Source organism: Apus apus, chromosome 20 (genome assembly GCF_020740795.1).
Source record: "Apus apus isolate bApuApu2 chromosome 20, bApuApu2.pri.cur, whole genome shotgun sequence".
NCBI classification, from domain to species: domain Eukaryota; kingdom Metazoa; phylum Chordata; class Aves; order Apodiformes; family Apodidae; genus Apus; species Apus apus.
The window spans coordinates 1532157-1553579 of NC_067301.1; the positions used below are offsets into that span (position 1 = coordinate 1532157).

General features: G+C 40.0%; 2 protein-coding genes across 5 annotated transcripts in view; both read right to left on the bottom strand.

The window, feature by feature from the left end:
- The window catches only part of LOC127392756 (probable glutamate receptor), a 46237-nt gene that overhangs the window by 12570 nt on the left and 12244 nt on the right, over positions 1–21423 (bottom strand). The window lies entirely within an intron of this gene.
- PLCH2 (phospholipase C eta 2) overlaps positions 656–21423 on the bottom strand; it is a 79526-nt gene continuing 58758 nt past the window's right edge. For 3 of the 4 annotated variants that reach the window (XM_051637059.1, XM_051637057.1, XM_051637058.1), the window contains 14 exons: positions 20448–20619; positions 20083–20190; positions 17603–17761; positions 16332–16424; positions 15761–15861; positions 15536–15633; positions 14545–14727; positions 14030–14137; positions 13720–13844; positions 12706–12790; positions 12033–12179; positions 11836–11915; positions 8047–8386; positions 656–3776 (listed from right to left, as the gene is read on the bottom strand). In XM_051637059.1, the coding sequence (XP_051493019.1) occupies positions 2044–3776; positions 8047–8386; positions 11836–11915; positions 12033–12179; positions 12706–12790; positions 13720–13844; positions 14030–14137; positions 14545–14727; positions 15536–15633; positions 15761–15861; positions 16332–16424; positions 17603–17761; positions 20083–20190; positions 20448–20619 (3532 nt within the window). In that variant the 3' untranslated portion in view covers positions 656–2043. The remainder of the gene's footprint in view (positions 3777–8046; positions 8387–11835; positions 11916–12032; positions 12180–12705; positions 12791–13719; positions 13845–14029; positions 14138–14544; positions 14728–15535; positions 15634–15760; positions 15862–16331; positions 16425–17602; positions 17762–20082; positions 20191–20447; positions 20620–21423) is intronic. The other variant, XM_051637060.1, reaches the window with a different exon arrangement.

Genomic DNA, 21423 nt, shown 5'->3' on the forward strand with positions numbered 1-21423 from the left:
CTATGTCATGAAATCATTAACTACCCTTAGCATTATACTTCGATATCTCAGAGTTTAAAATGCTTGTGGCCAAACGATAATGAAATTATAAACCAAGAACTGCTTTCTATTCCCACAGTCCACAAGTAACCTGATGACCCTTCCAGGAGACAGTATGAGCTAGAAACACAGACTTTCACTCTGCACTTTGCTCGGACTGGAATAGAAGGTATTTTTAATGAGGCAGGTGAAGAAGCCAATTTTTTCTGCAGTATTCCCAGGCAGAGTTTAAACAATTGCAATGAGGAAGCAAGGCTATTTATCTTACTTGGAGAGCTGTGACAGAATAGATTAGGTCCTTAGACTTTGCCTGTTTGGCTACTAATTATGTGAGTTCCCCTAGAATTTTCATTACTGGCTGCCAAACAAAGATAACACTCGGAAGCCCCTGTGCTGTTTATCACACCACAGAACACCAGTCCCTACCAATACCTGCATCTGTTCTGGTGGACCTGAGAAAATCTGAGCTGGATCTGAAATGGTTCTGAAAAAGAGTAGAATCAAATGTTATCCAGGAAGGAATTTTAACAACAAGGCAGATATAATTATGTTTATATACCACAACATTCTAGACAGCATAGAAAAGGTGTTGTTACAGGTAATGAGTCAACAGATGGAAGGTTAAAGATGTTTATTTTAGTAGTGTAAGGTGGTTTTACAAACAATTTTTTAGATTTTGCAATATACACAAAAATATCATTACAAACAAAAGCAAAATATCCTCTCAATAATAGGGACTCTATGCAGCCTGAAATAAAATTAAACCTCTGTTTCTCTTCAAAATGCATTTCAATAAACATTCTTCTCCATCACTGATAAAATGTACATCTATAATAAATGACAGAATAATTGGGGGAGAGGGGAACACATCCCTAAAAATAAAAAGTAAAAAAAAAGGGAGGAAAAATTATTATTCTGTTTAGGTTGGTAGATAATTCTAAATATATCTATCTAAAAAAATTAAATAGCTCTTTTTTTAAAACATATAATTGAAAATTTTGCATGGCAGTGCAATACAGAAATAGTAAAATTCATCCAAAAGTGCTATGTACAGCAGCATTGTTAAAATACCAGAAAGAAGGGACGGTGCTGTTCTCAAGAAAAGACTAGCATGCTTTTTTTTGCCATTTCTGAGTTAAAGTCAGAAGATACTTCCTGTCTAGTTTTGGTTATTCCCTTCTCTCTCCTACCTCATTCCCAAATATTATGTTTTGAGACAAGGAACAGTCACAGTTCAGTTCAAGTCTGTGCATGTGTACATATATGTGCAGACATATATTTGCATACACACGGATGTGGAATATAGATTTTTATATATAAATGAGCTTGGTTTAAAAAAGCATTGCTTGGGAACATAGTGAGAGCTCTTCTTCAAAGAGTGAGACAATGTGGATTTTCACTAACAGGTCCACGATGAATCATGGACTTTATCTACTACATTATTAATTAATGAAACAATTACACTGCAATTTTGACTATTTCCCAGAGAAGACACCCTCAGAGGCCTCAAAGTCTTAAAAAAATAAAATAGAACAGGGATCATTATTTTAGACCCAGCCCCTTCTCATGGATCCATGATTCGTAAGAGCAAAATTTACCTTAGTTCTCGTTAACAACACATAGATGTTTACCTGTTATAAGAAGTAATTACTGACATTAGTAAAGAACACGAGATTTGCACAGAGCAAACTGCAAAGGGAAAGAAGTGGTCACATACAAAGGAGGCCAAATTTGAGGCTGGGAAAAGTGTAATTTAAAAAACCCAGGATGTCAGATCATTAGGAGTGTAAAAATATCAGTCTCTGATTTCACTTGATTGTTATGGTTTCACACATGGCTGACAAACTGAACACTCAGCTCTCCTGGGGTCACAGCACTGGGTACCCTCACAGCCAGGGGAAGGCCAGGAAGCACTAAGCCACACGAGGATATTTGGTGCCTCTCAGGTCACTATGTTTTGTTTTGACAAGAATGTAAACATTGCCTCATCAGTGCTGCCCAGAATTACAGTTTCAGCATAAAGAAGACTTCTGTGTCAGCGTTATAATCAGTTTGGTTCTTAGGCTGGGATGTAAACACGGCAGGAGAAGCTACATCCATACAAACTGCTTTTGCCACGCTGCAGGCTCCCTCTGGGTTGCCCCTCTCCTCGATGGGGCTGCCCCCCAGCTGGCCCAGGCTCTGCAGCCGCTGTCTCTCCTGCGCCTGCTTGGCCCGGTTGGCGATGTACCGCACCCTGCTCTGGCTGCGGGATGAAGACCTGCGGAGGAGTCCCAGGCTCTCCCCTTCCTCTTCAGACTCAGTTGGATCAAGACTGATAGGGGAGGTGATATCGTTTTCCTGCTGAAAGGCTGTCAGCTTCTTTAGCTGCTCAGTCAATTCATCCTGGGACTTGACCGAGGACCTCAGGCCTGAAGAGCGGCGCTGCTCCCGCATGGATCGAGTGACAAAGCTCCTGCTGATGCTACGGTATTTGCTTTCAAAAGTGCACACAATATCATCAGAGGTAAGGTCTCCAAGACTCTTGGATTTTGCCTGGCTATTCCCAACCATATCCTGTGCTTTGGATTTGTTAGAAGACTGTCTGAGACTTTCTATGTACAGCCTGCTCCAGGTATGCCTTCTAGGGATGGATGAGAATGCATCTTGAGGGCTCCTGGCAAGAGGCCGGGGACATAGCTCATCTGCAGGCAGCTGGCCAGACCTCAGGTTGGGATTGGATTTGCTCTTGCTCACCATTGGCATCTCATTACTGGACGTTGTAGCCGAACGTGGGCGCATCCCCTTCCTAATGACAAGGGGCTCAAAGTTTTCATGACGGATGCCAAGGTCTGGGAGGCTTTTGCGAGCCAGGTTGGGCAGGGAGAGATCTATCACAGTGTCGTTGGAGGACATGCTGGAAGAGGAAGACATGCTGTCACGGTGATTGCTGCCATCGAGCTTGCTCCAGATCCGGTCGTTAACAGTGGCATCAAAGTACACTTCTGCTGCTGGAGACAGGCTACTTGGAATTTTTTTTAAGGCTGAGGAGTCTGACATTTTCAGTCCTTCACTCTTGGACCTTCTTATTAACATGTAAGAGCTCATCTGAGAACCAGAAACAGGTACAGCCTGTGCAGCCTGGGCTTTCTGGAAAGTATCTGGAGGCAAAGTTGTCTGTGTGCTGTTAATCACATTGTTTTGCTGCAGTTTAACAGCTGCTGCACCAAGTTTTTGGCCTTTGGATTCAATGGTACTTTTCATGTCTGTTAATACCTGACCTGGTTGGTCACTTTCCTTCTGGCATCTTTCAACAGGTTGGCCAGCATCCTTACCTGCTGCCCCTACTGGCCAGGCTGCCAATCCATGCTGATCTCCAGCTTTATTGTGTGCCTGTGTCCAACCACTTTCTTTGACACATCCTGTCATGCTTGTCCTCTCATATTCTTGGTCCACTAAATACCTATCAGCTGCTTTTGTGACTACCTGCACTTGGTCTTCTACAGCCAGATTTGTTCTTTGTTCTCCAGTGGGTAGAGACTCTTGAGGCTGGTTGGAAGTGCTGCTTGCTTCTGACCGAGATCCTGTGGAGTGACCAGACACTGACCCTTCCTCAGAGTCACTGTGGGGAGCAGCAGGTAGGTGGGAGAAAAGGCTGGCATGATGGTGTTCATTGGCAATAACAGGCTCTTCACTGATCGTTTCCAGGCTGCATAAAGAGGTGGCTGACCTCTGTAGTGAGAAATGGCAGACATCTACTGGGGAGACAGGAAAAGACAGGAAAAAGAAAGAAACAAGAAAAACAGAGATTCAGGGTTAATTGGCTATTACAAGATGCAGTTTAGCTGAAGATTTATTATGTTATAATTTTGTTTCTAAGGTATATATTAATAATCATTTAAAAAATTACTTACGATAACAAATACCTGGCTAAAGGCTGCAAAACTTTCTGCTCATCCCATTTTAGCTGCCCAAAAGCCCTGATGCTTTAAAAATATCTCAGTCCATGCACAGTAGCACCACAGTACTGTTCAGATGATCTTATTCAAATAACTGTACCCATCAATTTCTTTGTGTCCTTGTATCTCCTCTCATAAACTACCGTTTCTTCCTCCACCATCCAGGACCACTTGAATTGTTCCCTTCCCTCCTCCCAGCAGTCAAGTATCTCAATAAAGTAGATCACAACCAGACCACGTGTAACAAGCAGAACACCACACCCCAACCAAGACACGATCCCAACCATCAGTTACTCAGAAGAGAAGCAGCACAGGATTTCTGAAGTAGGTTACAAATAAAATTATCTGTATGCATACCACGGAATTAAAAACAAACAAAAAACTTGAATCAGACTTTGTTTTCCTAAAGAAGTTTGTATTTTCATTTTTTTGAAAGACCATACAGACACATGGTTCACGAGCACCAGGCTGGCAGTACAATCCTGAAGCATCACCACAGCCACCAATTACCTGGAGACTATGCTCCATCTGTCTGCAATATTTATAAGCTGTACCCTGAGATCCAAAGCAATCATGCCAAAAAGACTTTCCCACACCTCCAAACCACAGTGCAGACATGCATTCAAGAACTAGCCAAGCACCACTAAGCCAGACAACAGCCTCAGGAACATAGGAAAAGATAATGATAAAGCAGGAAACAAACAAAAACCATGACTACAGGCAACAAGGTGCTCGAATCAGTGATACGCAGCAGACAGTTACCTTTGACTTGCTTGTCCTTTCAGTTCTTAACTAGAGAGAGAGAGTGTGCATGTAGAATAATGGGACAGAACAGAGGAAAAATCCAGTTAATGTAGGGAAGGCAGGTGCAGATAACAGGATAAATTAGTGCTGAGGGAGGGAAGGGAAACAGGAATATTCACACGTTTTGTAGGATTCTAAGCATTTCTGACCAACCAGAGCACTCAATGGGATCCATTAAAGGACAGAAATTAGTTTGTCTTAGAAAAATAGAAGGCAATTTTTGCTGTTGTTTGAGAAACACACTCCATTGGACTGGGGAAAGGAAGCTAGCCTCCTCTTCTCCAAAGCCCTTTCCTAATACTATAAAAAAAAATTAGAAAATTATCTACACTACCAGAAAATGCCAAGGAAACACTGGGCTTCTCCTTTCAGCACCAGTATTTGCAATCCACCATAGTGACAAGGAGCTTAGCAATGGAGACAGCTGTCCAGGGGCCTGTGTTATATTAGCTGGGGGTGTTAAAGGAAAGAAGGCACATGTGTCCATAAGGAAAACCCACCATTCCCAACACAGAATCTGGAGGGGTACCAGGAGGGGGCCAGAGCTGATCAGGCTAATGAGCTCTCCTTCTCCCCATCCAGGCTAGGACATCTGCATAGATTAAGGCACACTTAGACTGCAAAATGCTGGAAACCTTAATGCTGTTGCCATAAAGGGGAGAACTAGAGACTATAGTTTCCTGTCTCATCCTTGAGGCACTTCCCATAACAGAATGTTAATGACAACTGCAGCCATATTAGGCCAACCTTCCTGGTTTCCTTGGTTTCTTGGCCCAAGGCACTAAAAGAGCAGGCGGATGGGAGAGCCTGCTGTTTGTGCAGTGTTTGTCACTGGACCATCAGCATCCAGTCCAACTGACTGTTCCACCACTTTAAAGGTTTGCTGATTCCATGCTTGAGAAGTCAGATGGATTTAATCAGATTTCAAGCATACCACAATATTTATTTAGTGACTTGGGGGGCTGGCGGGGGAGCTGGCACCGATAATGGGAAATGGTTTCATATGTCACACTACTCAGAGCTTATGAAAAGCCTAATGCCATTAATTCAGGCACAGAAAGAGTTCTGCTGCTTTGGATTAACTTCAAGTCAAGGGAACCAGCAAACTTCTTCCCTCCCCCTCCCATTGTCCTGATATTTTCCTAAAAGCCCAAAGCAGATATTGGAAAAGAGATGTAAAAAAAGAATAAAAAAGATAAACACAGCAAAACTATGGACACACAGCCAGACTAAACTGATCAAACAAATAGAAAATTTTAAATCTCTGTAAGAGGCTTTCAAAGATGCCTGCTGTAAGTGGGCAGTCAGAATCTACTACTAAAAAAATTAATTACATCTTGAGAAGCCACAAAGTCACTTAACTTCTCCTGCAAATGTACCCACCAATGTCCAAATTCCTTCATTAATCAAGGAGAAGGGGAGGAATTAGAAGAGAAAAGCTCTTGCAGTCATAGACAAAAGCTTTATTTGTTTACTACTTCTTCTGTGTTCTATGAACAGAAAATTTTGTAAAAATCTCTTATCTTCCTTCCCCTCCCTGCCAAATCAAGAGAAAAAAAAAGCCAGTTTCTTTATTAAAATATAAACCTTGGTTGCCTCTTCCTATTTTCCATCTCTACAAATACTCAGGTCATGAATAAAGATACTGTCCCATGATCCCAGAGACCAGATGCATATCTCTGGCTTGAAACAAGTATAAAATGCTGTAACTGAAGCAGCTTTCCTTTGCACGGGCACATGTTACTCTGCAGTTGGGAAATGCTGACTTACCACTTACCCTGACTGATGTCAGGAACATCAGACCACAGACCTGCCTTTTTTATGCTATGCACCCATACCCTCAGGTCACAGCCAAACCATACATGTAGCACTAAGCACATCTGTAAATGTTTGCATACTGGGACTCACACATTTAGCACCAGAGTAGTCTGCTGTGTTCATAAAGTGTGATCTGAATAACCCAGACCAGAGAATTCCATCCAGCAATCCCTGAACTGATGGCAGTAAGTTTGCAAGTTCTTTGAGGAAGGAACTTACTTGGTTAGCAGAGTGCTCATTAGGTATAATTTCTGATGTGGATATCCCTCAGTGAAACAAAAATAATGATAATAGCAATATTCCTTGTTAAGATGGGTTTCCCATATTAAATCTCTACTAAATGCTCTGGTTTGGATCTTAAAATTTACTTAGTATCATACCACACTCACTATATTTAAAAAAAAAAAAAAAAGAAAAAAAAAAAAGAAAAAAAAAAAGGAGACAAAGAAGCCTGAACAAACAATCCAAACACTCATAGACTATTGACAGTCACTACTGCAGATGGTTAGCTAGGCATGGAAAAGACTAATCTAAACCAGACACATCTAGGAAAAAAAATAAAATAAAAATAATTATGCAGACTTTTTTCTCTCATTGTCAAAAATAATAATAAAAAAGAGCTCTTGATAGCAAAACATACAGGAGCTTCTAAAGTCAAGATGCTATGCAGAAGCTGAGACAATGATGTGATCTACGGTGGAGAAGGGTGAAGAAAATCTGGTCTTACCAGCAAAGAATATAGGGGATTTACTTCGAATTTCCTCCAATTTTTGAACGAACAGGGCGTTCATTTCCCTCTGTAGGGTGCCCACTTGCCTTCGAGAAGTTTCAGACCAGCACTTGGGGAACTCTGGGCTTCCAAGGCTTTCTAGACTGCTGGAGTTGGAGGATACAGAGCCATTGCTGGCTGCAACCAAGTTGACAGTGCTTCCATACTTGCCACCTGATTGGCACTGCCACCGCTGCCGGGAATGAGCCTTTATTCCGTGACATTTAGGTTCAACATTTTTCTTCCCTGGGGTCACAAAAGGCTGGGTACTTGTTGTTAGATCATCAGCAGTTCCAGGGCTGCTGCAAGACTGCAAATCTGATTGCTGCCTGAGCTGGCCTTCAGCGCCCCAGTTTTTTAGCTCTATCCTCTCTTCTCCCGTTATACTGCTATACTGATCATGGTGAAGTATATCTTTAGCAATTGGCCTGGTAGGATGGTCACTCCACTTGGATTCTAGGTCTGGGCTTTCTTTGGAACCAATCATGCATTTCATGCAGTTGGTGGCCACTCCAATCCTACCAGAGCCGTTGATGGCACAGCGTGCAAAGACGCTTTGCTTCTCGCTCTGGTGCTCCTGAAGCCGGACCCTGCCAGACCTCTGCATGGGTTCACTGAAAGCAGCACCCCCTTGAGCACAGCTTTGGCTTTTGGCTTTACGAGAACCATGGGCCTTACCTTTCAACCCCTTGCCATGTACCTCTCCACTGGCACCATCTCTGGGAGCTGGTGACAGAGAAGCACTTTCTGGCTCTTGCTCAAAGCGGGGCTGTGAGGCAGCTTCCACTTCACGGTCTTCAGCAGCCCCTTCAGAGCTGTTGTCTTTTGTGTCAAAAGCAATCTCAGGGAAGCCTTTCTTGTTCTTCTTCTGGCTCTTGGTGGGTGCACTGGCTGTCCGTCTCAGGAGGTGGCTGCTAAAGGGTTGCTTGCGATGGAGCTGACCAGCAGCATGACTGTCCAGAGAGGCCTGCTTTGGATTTCTGAGAAACAGGCCTTTTAGACCTAGAGCTTGTTTGGCCTGGAAAATTTAAAAAAGAAAAAAACCCCTGTCCTTAATAGAGAAGGCAAGTCTCTTCCTTTGGGAAGGAACACAAGTACACATGTACACTTATGAATTAAAATAGGTAATAACAAATTGGATGCTCAAACCGAGATTTACATTCTTTAGGAACTGTTGAGAAATAAACAGTGGATGTAAGAATATGATATTTTGTTTTCCAAGTTAAGGAGATCTATGCTTAAGTTGAACTGAGCGCTGTCATGAGTAGCAGTTGGACTATACGCATGGCAAATGATCACCCAATATTTTTCTTTCTATGTACCTCCATTTTCATCATTTCCTACCATACAACACTTATCCAAAGACACTCATGTACGTTTGCATCACTGAAGAAACACACTATAAACAAGTGAAGTTAGTCAGGGTGATAATGCAGTACTTATACTTCAGTACTTATTTAAGCATTAAACATATATACACCATCATAAATCTCTCACCAACATACAATTGATTTACATTTCAGTGAAACAGAGTTTTTGCATTCCTGCAAACATTCCAGATGTACTTGCCAACTTTTAAAGCAACAGGCTGGTGCCTGATAAGGTGTTGGTTTTACTGCGTTCATAGAGCCTTGTACACATAAATCAAAGCAGAGAAATAGGTGTTTCCCTTCTGATCTACTTCTCCTCTTCTGTTCCCTATATTTCTCAGTTAGATCTCTTTAGTAGCTGTAGCATAAAGAAGGAATAAAAAGAGATGACACAAGCCTATGATTGAAGCACATTGTAAAAAGCCCACGATAAAACGTGATCAGCATCATGCTTGTTGGCACTTGCTGCCAGTTCCGTTTTTCCCCTGTGATGTCATATCAGGTCACATTCAGGCCACATGTCCAAACAATGGCACAGAAATGTCTAATTTAAATTACAATGGGCTATCTTTCACCCCAAAATATCGGGAGTGCATGCTCATGCATTTCAAAATTTGCTTTGTAGGACTTAATGGACAGATGTTAGCTGCACTGTACAGTAAGCCTGAGTAAAAGCAGCTTTTATTCCTAAATCTCCTGTGCAATCTGGCATATGTGATCAAGGTTTATTTGTCTGACACAAAGCCCTGTGAAAGCATTCAGAATATTATTTTTATAATGGACTGAAGTTTAGTTACCACATGCCAAGATTCAGTGTGAAGGGATGATTAAGAGACCTAAAATCACCTTTAAAAGCATATGCAGGATGAGATAAAGAAGGTAGGAATTGATTCTTCCTGTAGAAGACAGATAAAATGTAATTAAAATATTAATAAACCTTCTGTGTGGGAGAGAGACTATTGAATAGTCTGCTTGGATCATTGTGGATTCACTTTCATTAGAAAGCTCCAAAACAAGATTACCCATTTGTTAATGAGTGAAGGGAAAAAAAAAAATCTGCTCCAATTTAGACAAGTTGGCAAGTACATGAATTTATTGCTATAAAAATAAGAGAATATAAATATTTGCAAACCCCAGAAAAAATCGTCATACACAAACACACAAATAATACCCAACAAAAATAAAAGCACTGATGGAATCAATGGGTGACACGCAGTGCAGGGCCCCAGGTATCATTCTAGCTTATTTGGTGCATCTTTAAGCTAGTCACTATTGCTTGAATCAGTGAGATGATTCAAGAACCCAAGGACAAGTTTGTTAACTTAAGAAAAAAAAAGTTAAAAAAAAAACTTAAAAAAAAAATTAAAGAGAGCCATTTTGAGGGAGATCCAGAACATGTGCTTTCAGCATCTAGTTCAGCTTTTACAGGGCTATTCCATTCTTTAAATCAGACTTGTAAAACAGCACGAGAAGCTTTCCCACCATTTAGCAAAATATCCACTGTTAATGTTCTTTGTTGTGTGAAAGAAGAGGTTTGAACCATAAGACACCAGAGAAAAGACAGTACAGATAAGAGACTCAAAGAAGAGAGACAGGGAGAGTATAGAAGGACTGTTATCCTGGATCTGCTTCATTTATGGACGGCTCTCAGGCTGATCAATGACCCAACAGCACCGACCAAGTCAAATGAGTTTAAGGGCTTCAAAATGCTTAGAAGGAAACACTGATGCTCATGAAGCAACTGGTTAGAGGCATGCAGGTGTGTGGTGGTGGTCACTACACCTCCCTGAGACAGGAGGGGGTACCTTCAAGGCGTCTAAAAACGCTCTGCTTCTAAAAGTAGACTTTGTGACATAGAGAAGCTCACTGAAATTACAAACAGACAGAGTAAAGGCAAAATAACAGTGAGGGAGGATCTCAGAGATATGCACACCTAGAAAACCACAAGAAATCCTGCAATACATAAATAGACTACAGAAGAGACAAAGACAAAAAAAAGCAAGTTTGTCTTTTATTTTAAACCCCCATTTACCAGTGGATACTAAGCTACAGACTCTGACTTCCAATGAAGGATATTGAAATATTTGCTATCCTTAAAATGCACTGAGAGAGCAGTGCAAAGGACATCACCTGAAAGCAGAAAACAACTGAAACAACATGAATGCACACAACACTGGGAAGAGGAGGAGAATCTGCCTATTCCCCGTTGTTTTGACTAGGAACAGAACAGAAAATAAGAATTCACCACATTGATTAGCAGGACTCGGAATTCCCAGCCTGTTCGATGCCGCCTCCTGCTGCCACAACGCTGATATTACAGCTCGCTAGGGCAGGGGGCTCAACCTGTCATTGCCAGGGAGATTCTCAAGGCACTGAGACACTTGGCTACCTGAATTTCATTGAAATTAATAGCACAGAAATAACTAAATCCAGTACACTACGAGGAAAGAAGCTCTCTCATTTTTAGCTGGCTTAGGGAAAGTTTGGAGTTAGGGCTTTACTTTCAGCTTGGAGTTATTCATGTGGATTTAGGTGTAGCACCCAGATAATTGTATTTTCCTGCGCATGAAGCAAACACTCTTAATAATGGATAAGCAGTGAAAATAATTCCAAAAAACTATGATAAAGATTGGCTTTCCTCTGAATTTTAAGTGTTTTTATGGAAAAATCCCAAAACAAATAACCCTTAAGCATTAATTCAAATTTAAAAGCAAAAAGCATCAGGCAGACAGAGCCTTTACAGGATAAGCTCTGCAGGCAACAAGCCCTCTCAGTTCAGGTGTAAAACCTTTTGCTCAGCAAGGCACTGGACACAAACATACTTATTTCTATAAATGTGTGCATGCTGCAATGAAATAACCCCCCATGGGTTCCTCAAAAAGGCACTGCAAGAAGCTCTTTTTACAGCTTTCCCTGTGATTTGCTTTTATCTCCATGTATATTCAGAAAGATCTCAGGCTACCACGACAATCACAGAGATTAAATTTAATTGAACAAACACATTAGCTTAGACCTTCACCCCCTGGGTTTCCTTGGTGCAACTGAAAAATCCTGTGTCCCCACACAAGCTGTGTGACAGAACACAGGAAGCACTCACCTTACCACTGATGTCATGAATGGCCACATGGACAAAGATGGATGCCTCTTCTATACCTTCCAAGTACACGTGTCGGTAACCTGAAACAGGGTGATCAAAGCTGACAAGGAGCCGAGATGACAGAAAGCACATCCTGAGACTCTCCTTTTTGTAAAGAAAATAAATCAACCATTGGCATTTCAATGTGTCTGTCTTACCTGGCATCATACTGTTGAAAGCTATTGTTCTCTGCCCAATAAAATCACGCCCAATTGGATCATGATCCCACACAAGGAACCGGACCAGCGCAATCTCTGGCATGTGAACTGTGAACACCAGCGTCTCCTCCCACATGGGGTTAAAGCCTTGGAAGGAAGGAATGAGATTTTAGATACTTTGTTCACAAGATGCAAGAAGAAAGAAGACTGCCTATGTAAGGAATGCCTAAACTGCAGTGTCATTCTAGTTCTCCTAACAGTTTGATCATTGTACTTGGAAAACCCAGCACACCCCCTCACCTCAGCAGGAGACACAGCAGCACAAGAATTGGCAGGAAACAGAGTTGGACTTACTTCAAGTTGGCCTTGTTTTCAGGAGGTGTTGGACCTGACTTTGGTTTTGACCACAGCAAGCTCAAAATGCCCTTCTCTCATACACAATGAAAAGTGAGACAAATGGCTTGTTTTACACCAAGACCTTCACAATATTAGACCAACTCTAGTTGAACAGTTCAAGACCCAAGTTTGATTAACATCAAGAATGCTTAAATCATTTTTTTCAGTGCTTTACTATAACAGGCAGCACATTTAATTTACTCCTATCTTTATGAACCAAACCTGCCTGAAAGATAATGTTTCAGCCATAAAAAACCTAAAAACCACATAATCTTACCATTATCATCAACTACTCTAGTTTGTTCTTTGAAGCAATCAACAGGTAAGCCTATAACTTCTACTTCAACAAACGGATCTATGATCTGGAAAACAGAAAGTAACAAAATGGAAAAGAAGGAGTGACAAAGATGAAATTCAAGCAGATGGCCCTTACAATGTAGGCATTGTAAGTTATTGTCTTAACAAGCATTGGTCCTCAGCCTTTCTGTAATGGATTATTATGCTGATGAGAAATCTCCGGCTAAATAATTAATCTAAAAGCATAATTTAGAATAATCATGTTTTACCCATTTGTGATAATTTCTCTGTTTTTTGCTATTTCTCTGCTCTGAAATGAACTTTAAAGACTGGTCTTCATGTGAACGTTTTCTAATTTAGTGTATATTGGAGTAAAAGCTTTAAAATACATTCAAAACAGATGTTACGATAAATATGTTCTAAGGCAGCAATATTAAAACAATCTCAATAAGAACCATCTGTCAAAAGTCTCAGTGTCATCATGGCACAATGGACAAGGCAATGGTCAAAACAAATTGAGAAATGAGTTCTACCTCTGGCTGACTGGCAAACACCTTCTATTACCAACTTCAATTTCTGGAAGTACGTCTACTTAGAATGTAAGGCTAGAAACACTAGAGCACGTCTTGTAGAAGGTAAGTGTAATTACCTAAGACTAGGAAGCCTTTGACTCTGTTAAGACCTCTTTAATCAAACATGAACCTCGACTGAATTACAAGTTCCCTGAAGGCAACAGTGGGAAGAACTTTCTGGGGATCATGGAGCGGGACCATCCTGACAGAGTCTTTACATTCTCCCAGGCAGACACAGAGATATTCCCTTAATTGGCCTGAACCTCTACAATTTTTAATTAGTGTATAAGTATCTGTTATGTTCTCTGAAAGGGTGATGTGTTTTGACAGAGTTGAGTCACAGGGTGGTACATCTGCCCCTATTCACAAGGGCTGGGAAAAGGCAGGTAGCTTTAAAAGATTAATCATTTATTGTCCCATACCTCTCCTCTGTCTCCCAACATGGAATCACGTGGTTTGGGGAGCTGTTGACCACTGATAATTCTTAGAACCAGCTGTTTCTTCAATTGACCAGGCAGTGGATCATCAGAATTTGGATTAAAGACACCTGTAAGAATGAGATGTCACATCATGTAAAAGAAGTTCAATTTTGGGGATGACGTTAGTTTTAGATACCTTCTGACTTATCCGCTTCTAGCATCAGATACGCATCTTTAACCCAACTATAACAAAGATCCACACTCACTCTTCTCATGCAGCAAGTGATCCAATTATTTTCCTTGCTTTTCTTACCTTGACACATGCAGTTTGGTTTAAGGACATAGCCACAATTCCCATTGGCACTAAATTTGGCCCGGTTCAGTTGCAGCATTCTCCCCTCTGACTGGTAGTTTAGTGCAACTATTGAAAAAGGAAAAAAAGTGATAATTCTTGTTTGTTGAACAAAATTAAAGGATGGCCACCTAAACACATATTCACACTTGACTTCTTGGATGCAAAACCTCAAATGTTTTCTGAAATAGCATTCTCTTCTATAACACACATCACAGCTTCAGGGAGAGAAGCTCTTCAGAAGGGTCTGAACTCTTGAAAAGTTCTTTTATTTCCATTTACCAGGCAATTGTTTGCACGTAAGACACATGTTTGAGATAATCTATCTAGATAACAACATAGATTATGACAAGGAGGATTCAATTGTCAGTATAGCTGGATACTCATAGTATTTTAAGGTGTGATTCTGGAGCTCCTAATAAAACATCCCTCCCCCCCAAATAAAACAAAAATAATCAAGTTTTCTTTCTGCTCACCAAGTTGGCAGCCAGCATTCCAGAATGGCTGGGGGTTGTAGTTGCTGGAGTCCACACGATAAGAGGATGGGTAGATGCGGGACAGCTGATGCTGGTTGAAACGTAGATACTGTGCTGGCTTTTGCTGCAGGATCTGGTGGGCTTTAGTTTCACTGAAAGATGAAACCTGCCAGCTGGAAGAGACTACAAAGAAGAGAGAAGGAGATTAGAAGTAATCTCTGTATTTATTATCTAGATAAAGCATTCAAAACTACATAGCACTAGTTACTTGTAACTACCAAGCACCATTTGAACACGTCCCAGTCGGAGGAAACGAGGCTTTTCTTATATTACAGCAAAATCATTGTGCTTATTGGAGTTCTGGTTGGGAAGATGAAGCTGGATATAATGAATGGCCTGAATCTTCATTAAGAAGTTTAAAAAAAAAAATTCCCTAAGATTTTTTGAATTTGCTCAAGGAAAGTATGTTTTCTGGCCAGCAATTCTCTCTTTTTGACACTTTTAATTAAAACTTAATTCCTGTCAAAATAAGATGTAGAAATCTTAGAAATATTCTAGAAATTTAATGCTGACATTTCAACAGATCTGACTTAAAAATGTAAACTTTAAGCTTGAAATTATCTTCAGAGCACTCTGTACAAGAGCATAACTAAGTCCTCTGTTATTTCCAGGAAGTAACTGTTGTGTAGTAGCTTTTATACAAGCTGGCAAAGACCACACGTGTACTACTACCTATGGTACCTTCTTCTCCTTTATGGAAGCTGCCACACAACTAACTCCAGATTCACTTTATAGATTGCAAGTGGCAAGTGCTCAGCTACTTGAAAAGAGCACAGCTTGAACGTGTGCAGCTCTTGGGTTAAAATCTCAGGGTGGGGGAGATACAAACAGAAAACTTTTAATAGCTTTTAATAAGAAGATATGTGAGAACATAAACCTTCCCATTTCTTTGTACAATAACTATTTTCAGCAAACATTTAGTTCTACCTACTTTCAGTTTCAACATCATGGATGCCAACAGACTTTGTGTATTTCACCAGGTCAGAGAGTGCCCTGGACAGCTTCATTGTTTTCTTCTGCCGGTTTATCCTAGAACGATAAAACCAAATTAATTTCCCATTAATTATGAGGTAAATTTTATCACATCTATTTAATGGGTACATTTATGTAGGTATCTTTTTTAGAAAGAAAATTGCCAAATCACTCATTAACAAACCTGCTGTAATGTACAGAGCTCCTGGCTAAGTTCCCTTGACAATCCGAATCATCTTCACCCTCTTCCAGACTTGTTGCCTTTTTCAGTTTGCTTCCTTTTTTCTGTGCCACAAGGAAACAAAACCACAGTATCATAAATGTCTGATCAGCATTTGAGCAGCTGGATACAATTCTGCTTGGTGTGCCAACGAGTGTGTTAGTGACACAAGACTGGAAATGACAGCTTTTGTCACGTTCAGGATTGCAGGATGACATGCACACACATGGTGAAGGCTCAGACCAAGGCCAGAGTCTTTTTATAAAGGAATGACAAATCCCCAGATAAAAGGTGCACATGAATTTTTATGTTTATCAGATTAGATCTTGGATACTTTTAGACCTTGATGTAGACTGAAACTACCTCTTATGTCCACTGATAACCAGTTATACAGCCTATCTAAGTCAGTGAACTAGCAAACCTCTGTGAACACAGTGCAATTATGATATTCCTCCTCTCCACCTCAGTGTGCAAACCAAAAAACCTATCCAAGAACACAACATTCAGTGCAGAGCTCATCTGCTGAGTGGCTCACCTTGCGTTTAGAAAAGCTGCCCATCAGTGACCTGCTCTGCCTCTTACTGGCACCGAAGTCTTCCCCAGAGTCCACATCATCCTCAAGTTTACTCTAAAGCAACCAAACAGAGAGAAAGATGTAGCAGCCCAGAGTTCTACAGACAGCATCTTTGAACATCATCAGCAATAGTCTGGGAAGAAATCCTTGCTTAAGTGTCAGCAGAAATGGACTAGACTCATCCAGACTTTGTAGTTTTAAACACCAGCTGAGTACAAGACCTGGTATCCCAGCAGTAATTGCCATAATTTTTTCCATGGGAGTTTTTCCCCTGTTGAAAAGTCATTTCATTTGTACCTTTCAAGCTCCAGTTGCTGTGTGAGCAAGAAAAAAAGGCTTTGCATCTGACAGTGATGTTCACCTGGCATCATCATTAACTGAATGAACTCAGCTATAAATCCAAAGTCAATAACGTATAATTTATTCAGTAAGCTAATAAAACACAACAAATGGAAATGCTAAAGTCACTGGAAAAAGTAATTGGACTTTGGAGAAAGATGTGCTTAGCATTTCAGTTTAAACTTGGAAGTACTGCCATATTTCATTATTCATCTGCAAATACCAACTGTCTCTGTCTCCATCAAATGTGAATCATAAAACTAGCTAAAATAAAAATCTTATCAGCAAATTATAAAGAAGCTTCTACTAAATGGACATCAATGCAAAAAAAGTATTTTTCCTTATATAGCTTTTATATAAGCAACAGGAGGCTTTAATAAGATGTCATGACAAAATATTACAGGAAATATTACAGAAAAAGCAAATGTGTTCTTCTATATTGAAACAGCCAAACACATGATAGTCAGGGCAGTCACCTAAGACTGGAAAACATATCTTCAAAATCTGAGTTCCACACAATTGTGACTGGGGACCTGGATCTCCCACATCCCAGGTGAACATCGTTCTTGAGTTGTGCTATCCTAGTTAACCTAGACAGGGACCTAACAGCCAACAGACTCTGCAAGATGCACTGTGTGACTCCCACTGCCCGGTTTTAAGGGAAGTGTGAGCACTCTCTAGTTTCATTAGTGCTATGATAGCTGTAGAAACCTCAGGTAAACCATGCTATTTTGTCTGGGGAGTCTCAAAACAGATTCAAAACCCAAGTTTAGACAACCACCTTTGAAAGAACAACCACTATTGTTATACAATAATAGTTCTATGTAGCTACAGACAGAAACCAAACAACAATCAGGTGTAGGGGTAAGTGAAGTACAATAAAACATATGCACCTTCTTACTATCTGATTTCAGACCAGCCTTTCCTGATGGTGGTAGAGTGGTAACTGTAAAATTGTTTGGATCTTCACAGTCACGAATTTTGGATTCTTTTATTAGTGAGTCAAGTTTTTTCTTTGCTATATTCTCCACTCTTTTCCTAGTAGTAGATGCCTACAAACAGAACAGAATCATTAAACTAGGCAATGATGAAAAACAGTCTCAGTAATTTCAGCCAGGATTAATGTAATTCCAGTAATTCCAGGATTAATGCAAACTAAAATGTTATGTGCCAGAAATAAAGGAAAAAAAAAAAAGGTTCTTCATTTCCACAATGTGAAGCAGTTATCTGCAGCTCAGTGTCAGACCTCAGGTAAGGTAAGTAAGCTTATGAAGTAGGTGTTAAATCTAAAGTGTAAACAGATTGTCTGAAGTGATGAGAAAGTAAAACTAATTAAAACTATTCTAATTAAACCAAGATTGACTTTTAGCAGAGCTATTCACATCTAATATCTGTTACAAGCCAAGGATGTGCTAACATAGAAACAGTTGTTACTGAGATGACTCCCCATACTGAACTGGATTATCACATGCTTGTTTGCAGTACATATTTGGTGAAAATCTGATCTATTCCATCATTCTGTCCAATAAACTTTTCTCCACAGAAAATTAATACATGGATACATGTGGGAACTCTAAGGAGATGTTTCTCTCACACTTCAGGGTTGAAGGACAGCATTCATGTGCTGGGTCAAGGTTGACTCTGCAGCTACCACAGACCCAAGATTCTACTGCATGGAAAGGGAGAAAATTTAGAATCTTGATTTTACCCATTCAAGGGCAAAATATAAGAGAACTCCTGTTCTCTCCTTCTGTGTACATCATAGCCCATGTGAGGAAGAGTGGGAAACAAAAATACAAATCCAGGATTTTCTTATTCATCCATGAGGGATAAACCCAAAATCCCAGGTCTTTTAAGAGGTGACAGATTGTTTTCTCAGTAGGTCTTAAGAATTCCCAATTAAATTTGTCATGAAACAAGCTATGGTTTTCTGAGCTCTTCAAAATTTGGCTTAGAAAGCAAACCAGATGTAGCAAATCTCAGATTTAAAGCATCAGTAAATCTCACAGCAAACTGAACTGTTATTAAGCCAATGAGGTCAGCAAAGCAATGTCTACTGAGCCCTTCATGAGAATGATACACCCAGCCACAACAAGTTACTACCTAATTTTATCATGAAACATGATGCTTTTCTTACTGGCATCCATTTCTTCCTTTAATACAAAATAAACATTATTTGACATCTCTTTATAAATAGCATACGTGTGGACTAAGTTGAAAGAATCATGGTAAAAGTAATCTCTAGTAATGAGAGATCTGCCAACATTTCTGCTTGTTCAAGCATCTGGATTAGGATCCTCTCAAAACAAACCACTTTTAAGTCTAGAAGAGATTATCTGGAAAACTTGCAAAATCAGGATCTTAAGCACCACAGCAACTTTGATTTCAGCAGAGTTGTCAAATCACCTGCTTTGTTTCCTTTGGATATTGAAAACAAGTTTGCTATGCCTGGGATACAGATAAGAGAACTAGAACACACAGGAAACCAAGCTGAGTGAACTTCATTGATCACAATGACATTTCAAAGTCAAGAAATGTCCAGTCCTGATTTTATTCAGTTTGTGTAATTCACAAATCCTTCCACTTTGGAAAGATGCATCAGAACATCACAGATCTCAGCTCTGAAATCCTGAAAAGTGATATGCTAAAACATAACAATTCTAAAAAACAATCAAATTCTTTTTCCCCTCTGGTAGTTTTATTCACAAAGAAGTTTATTTTTAGTTTTAGATGAAAAGAATCAAATCCTTAACACAAAATGAGGAAATAGCCTGAGGGAAAGAGGACAGAAAATGCAATCTCTTTCCAAGGCAATCTAGTTTATGTTATTAAATGGTTTCACTGTGTGTTTTATATTGTTTCTGTAGGATGCAATGTCACTTGCCAGAAGATTAAAGTGACAAAAAATTAGCTTTTAAAAAGGATGAAGAAATAAGGGATTTTCATATTGAAGTGAGCAAAGAATATTTTTCCTTTTTAACACCTCCTTACAGTAAAAGTCACTAAACATAGCATTTAGTGAACCAAAGGGATGCTTTTTAACAATGACCACAATTTGACATAAGGAGAATATTTTTATTTTCTGTTTTTGCATTTGAAGGGATGAACAAAAGGATGCAATGAAGAATCACAAGCTATTACTATTTAAAATATTAAAAGATAAGCAATTCCAAAGTTGAAATATAACCACTTGAACTGGTGCTGTCCAGGCACAGTTTTGTCAAATCTGTTCCCATTAAGGTTTAGAACCTAAAAGACTTGAGATGAATCCCAAAGATTAGACCACATCCACACTCCAGGGAACTCACAAGGTTTCTTCTCACTGATGGGAAAATTTAACATACGTTTACATTCCAAGGGTCACTTCACTTACATCTCCATTCATTATTTTACAGTCATCATCAATCTCATCAGCACTGTCCTCATCAGAGACTTCACCTTCCTCTGCATCTTCACTGATGTTGGCTGGAAGTTTCTTCCCCTAGGAGATAACACGGTGACACAGGCAGGTCAGCACCCAGCTCTCAGCACACCATTCAAAAAAATAAATCAAAATTATTTAAAGCAAGCAATCAGGTTGTTACTGGCTGAGAAGACATTTGTTCAGAGCCTTAAGTATCAGGCTCTTAAAGACTGCTTTTTGTAAATTATTTCAATTAGGGTATAAGAGACAACCAGGCAGAAATCACAATCATCACAAACAACAAGAGGGATAGCAAACAAACAAGCAGGTTTCACCTTAACCAGTATCTTTCCTTTAAGACTTGCTGGCGAAGGGAGCGTGGTAGAATCATCATTGCCCACAGAAGACAGATCCAGTTTGTCTCCCAGAATTTCAGTAAGGTACTGAGCCATCTTCTTCTGCTGAACAACACTGCAATGGTTCTCAATTGACAAGATGACAGGATACCTAGCAGAGACACATGCAAGTATCATCAACTGTAAATTTAGCTTTTATAGCACTCAGAGGATAAAGGGTTCTTACTGCCTGAGCCATTCCTGTGCTTCAGCCCCTTCGTACTCACAGGTAAAAGTAAATAAAGGTTCCAAGAACCGAAACATCCCCCAGGGGGCTTTGTGTTTACCTTCCCACTTCCAGCAACCAAGTGATAAACATGTTGTGTTAGTTCTTCCATGAAAACTTTTATGGCTAGCAACAGCACAGAGTCACACACACAGGCCTGCAGATAAAGTCTCTTCTGCAAAGACAGTATTATTTCTACATTTAGTTTCATTGTTGTAATTTATTTTGAGGGCCAAGAAATAAAAATGTCTGGTTGTTTGAAAGGCATCAGGGTAAGATTTGTGAATCACTGATTCCAGTGTGGTTGGTGCCATATAAGAACATACCGAAGATGGATTTCTGTTTAGGGATTATGCATTTTTAGGGTGCCTGGAAAAGGGAGCACCTGCAAGTCTAAAATAGGTTTTGTTCAGTGCCAAACTCTGACTGAGCATCAATACCTATCAAGAAAAAAAAACACCAAAAATAATAAATTGTAGCGTGGTCCCAGTTAACCTTTCAGTAAAGCTTTTAAGAGCTGCAACAATTTCAGAAGCATTGCCATGTATTCTGCTGGCCAGTTTCCCTTTGATTTACCATGTCTTCAGGCAAACTCTCAAAATTTCAGGGTCAGAATAAGTTTACCTGGGCAGAAATGTCAGCAGAAGTTTAACTTTATTAATGAAGGTAGATTGTCACAGTTGTCCACAC